This window comes from Trachurus trachurus (assembly GCF_905171665.1).
Source record: "Trachurus trachurus genome assembly, contig: scaffold_224_arrow_ctg1, whole genome shotgun sequence".
Classification (NCBI taxonomy): Eukaryota; Metazoa; Chordata; class Actinopteri; order Carangiformes; family Carangidae; genus Trachurus; species Trachurus trachurus.
In genome coordinates, this window is record NW_028155171.1 from 17,040 (window position 1) to 21,256 (window position 4,217).

Sequence of the window (4,217 nt, forward strand, 5' to 3'; positions counted from 1 at the left end):
CAACCAAACCTTCTGCGTTGGACTCCCCTCGGACCCCCAGATGATATATCCGAGTTTGGAGAAATTTGGAGAAATTTTAATTTTTGGTCAAAAAAAAAAAAAAATTTGGTCAAAAAAAGACGACAGGCCCGTACCTGTCGTCTTTTTAAAATCGCCTGTTTGGTTTTTGGTCATTTTCTCCAAAACCACCGGCCCGATTTCAACCAAACCTTCTGCGTTGGACTCCCCTCGGACCCCCAGATGATATATCCGAGTTTGGAGAAATTTTAATTTTTGGTATAAAAAAAAAAAAAATTTGGTCAAAAACAGACGACAGGCGCGTACCTGTCGTCTTTTTAAAATCGCCTGTTTGGTTTTTGGTCATTTTCTCCAAAACCACCGGCCCGATTTCAACCAAACCTTCTGCGTTGGACTCCCCTCGGACCCCCAGATGATATATCCGAGTTTGGAGAAATTTTAATTTTTGGTATAAAAAAAAAAAAAATTTGGTCAAAAAAAGACGACAGGCGTGTACCTGTCGTCTTTTTAAAATCGCCTGTTTGGTTTTTGGTCATTTTCTCCAAAACCACAGGCCCGATTTCAACCAAACCTTCTGCGTTGGACTCCCCTCGGACCCCCAGATGATATATCCGAGTTTGGAGAAATTTTAATTTTTGGTCAAAAAAAAAAAAAAATTGGTCAAAAAAAGACAAGCGCGTACCTGTCGTCTTTTTAAAATCGCCTGTTTGGTTTTTGGTCATTTTCTCCAAAACCACCGGCCCGATTTCAACCAAACCTTCTGCGTTGGACTCCCCTCGGACCCCCAGATGATATATCAGAGTTTGGAAAAAATTAAATTTTTGGTCAAAAAAAAAAAAAAATTTGGTCAAAAAAAGACGACAGGCGCGTTCCTGTCGTCCTTTTAACCCTCTGGAGTCTAGGGTAAAATCGGCCGTTTTTGACTACTTTTGATTTTACCTTTATATTTCACCTTAAAAACTGTTTACCTTGCCTTGTGTGGTGTCATTGTTTTCAGCACAACCTCACCTGTGTGGATTTACAGTTATTTTTCCATTTTGATATACTATACTAACACAGTGGACCTAAAATCACACAGAAAACATAAAATCCGAGTAGAAAAAAGTTATATTTTTATTTGTGAAAACCACAAATATGTTTAACCAACCACTTTTATAACTTATAATGCAAATATAAATTGTGAAATTCAAAACCTTTGTACAATTTTAGCACAGAACAGACAAATTTACCACTATTTACATTAAAATGCAGGCAATGCCTTAGGCGTTTTTTGTACAACTATTTACAAAACAATGTCATAACTCCCAAATGACACACAAATTATTTGTGCCACTCAAAGAAACAGTTCCTGTCCACCACAAGACAGAGGGGCACATCACAGGCCTGACACTTCCAGGGTGTGTCACTCCTCCTGTTGTCCACCTGAAGGCAGCGCTTACACTTCAGTCTGCCTTTGGTGGCTTTTTGGCCAGCATCTGTGGCTGTGGTGATGGGCACAGGAATGTGATCACCCCTCCTGCTCTGGGGAACACCTGCTTTGTCCATGCCACAAAGCTGAGACACCAGCTCCACCATGAAGTCTTTGTGTGTCATGGGCTGCACCTGCTTGGCATTGCTCATCTCACGGTGCAAGATGAAGGCATTTGTTGTTGCAATGTCCAGGAAGTGCAGCAACACGGTCCGGTACCAGCGAGCAGTTTTTCTGTGGGTGGAGTAGTACTGGATGAGTTGGTCTGACAGGTCGACCCCACCCATGCTCTTGTTGTAGGCCATGATTGGAGTGGGACAGGGGATGTCTCTCACAGCCCAGCGTCCATCTCCATCCTTCACTCTTCTCTGCACTGTCTCACCTGAAAATGCAGGATGGATGGTGGAGCACACAGACACCTCCCGTGTATCCATCCACTTCACAAAAACCAGTGGCCCCTCTCTGATCCATCTCACTGATCCTCTTCTGCATTTTTTGGAGAGAGCATTTTCCCTCCCTCTGGGGCATCCTCTTCTGTTCTCCCTGTAGGTGCCACATGCTCCGAACTTCATGCTGGCCAGGTCCATGAACAGTTTGGGGCTGGTGTAGAAATTGTCCATGTAGATATGGTACCCAGTGCCAAGACAGGATGGCTGAATGAGGTCCATGACTACATCATAACACAGCCCATGTTCACTTGCAGTTACAGCCTTCCCTGTGTAAATGCTGAACCTGATGGTGTAGCCACTGCTTGACTCAGCCAATACAAAAAGTTTCATCCCCCATTTAGTTGGCTTGTCTTTCATGTATTGTGTCATGCCGGTCTTTGCCTTAGTTGCCACCATCCTTTCATCCACTGACAGCTCCCTCCTCGGGTGGTAATAAGACTGGCAGGCAAGGAGGATGTCATCATACAGAGGCCTGACTCTGAACAGCTTGTCATGGCCTGGTGTTCCCTTCTTCCTGTCGTTCTCTGCATCCTCCTCAGGATCACTGAGGTGGAGGTTCCAGAATATGGACCTGAACCTGTCTCTGGTCATCACTTTGGCTGGGAGTGGCACCGACAAAATGTGATTCTGTCTCCAGTAGTCCTGGAGACTCGGCAGCGACACCAATGACATATAGATCAGGAGACCAAAAAACTCATACAGGTCCTCCTTCTCTATGTCAGTCCACTTGTATTTTTTCCCTGACTCTTTGTTTTTTGCAGCATTTTTGTTGGTGTTGCTGCAGATGGTATTGACTGTGTCAGTGGCAAAAAACAAAAGAAAAAGGTCTTTTGGACTGTGGGGGGAAAGTGTCTCTACCTGGACTCCTGGTGGTCTGTGAGGCTGGAACCTGCTTACTGCTGGGGCAGCGTCAGCATCCTCCTCCGTCTTCCAGGGCTCAGAGCTGCTGCGTGGCTCTGCTGCGTGGCTCTGCTGCTGGCAGCGGGGACCGGCCCTGGTGGGCGTGAAGCGCCGTCCCGTCCTCTGGGCGGATCTCCGACTCCGTACACACGTCGGAGGCTCCTCTTCCTTTCTCTCCTCCTCCAAAACAAACGAGGGATCATCCACTTCGTCGTCAAAGTCCGCACTCTCCGGCTCAGAGTCAGACTCGGGCTCCGCGGCGTCTCCCTCCGCTCCGTCCAGCTCGAAGAAGAGCTCCGCCGCCCGCTCCACATTCATCAGCCGCCTCATTGTTTTGTCACAAAAAACAAAAAAACGACTGCACTAATCACTAAACACACGACACTACACACTACACTAAACCACTACACACTAACTATGCACTCAAAATACGCTAAATGTCACAAATCACTCCAATCTCAAAACTCACTATCACTATCTCTGTCTCTATCAATCGCCGCCGTAACTCCCACAACTTTCCCTTTTTCCCCAGCAACTAAATGCCGGGCTTTGCCATGCTATTTTTTGATTGATCGATGTGGTGCATTTTTCCACCAATAGGAGAGAGGCATGGATGTATTAGAGAGGTTGTCATGGTTTTTTTTTTTTTTTTTTTTTGGCAAGCTGCCAGCACTTTCGTCACACTTAATAGCTCACTTTTCCGGTCTCAAAATGCACCGAACGTGACGAAAATATTCAGGAAAAAGTATGGCGTAAATAATATATAATAAATCTGGTTTTATTTGGCCTATCAACACAATTTAAAAACGGATATATAGTTTGTGGTCAGCACTTTCGACACAAGTTGAGACACAGCTGGGACAAGGCTGCGTCTTGCTGCTACGTCGTCATTAATCTGTCACGTGATAAAGACGCGGGGGCGCGTCCAGGGACTCCAGAGGGTTAAAATCGCCTGTTTGGTTTTTGGTCATTTTCTCCAAAACCACCGGCCCGATTTCAACCAAACCTTCTGCGTTGGACTCCCCTCGGACCCCCAGATGATATATCCGAGTTTGGAGAAATTTTAATTTTTGCTCAAAAAAAAAAAAATTTGGTCAAAAAAAGACGACAGGCGCGTACCTGTCGTCTTTTTAAAATCGCCTGTTTGGTTTTTGGTCATTTTCTCCAAAACCACCGGCCCGATTTCAACCAAACCTTCTGCGTTGGACTCCCCTCGGACCCCCAGATGATATATCAGAGTTTGGAAAAAATTAAATTTTTGGTCAAAAAAAAAAAAAAAATTTGGTCAAAAAAAGACGACAGGCGCGTACCTGTCGTCCTTTTAAAATCGCCTGTTTGGTTTTTGGTCATTTTCTCCAAAACCACCGGCCCGATTTCAACCA

At 45.2% G+C, this 4,217-nt stretch overlaps 1 protein-coding gene across 1 annotated transcript; it reads right to left on the reverse strand.

Annotated features, from left to right (window-relative positions):
* Window positions 1-1,338: 1,338 nt before the first annotated feature.
* LOC311008009 (piggyBac transposable element-derived protein 4-like) lies at window positions 1,339-3,165 on the reverse strand (the record flags this gene model as incomplete). The annotated part of the gene is made up of 1 exon (XM_084001440.1): window positions 1,339-3,165. The coding sequence occupies one exon, from the start codon at window positions 3,163-3,165 to the stop codon at window positions 1,339-1,341; it is 1,827 nt and encodes a 608-aa protein (XP_083857566.1).
* Window positions 3,166-4,217: the final 1,052 nt, after the last annotated feature.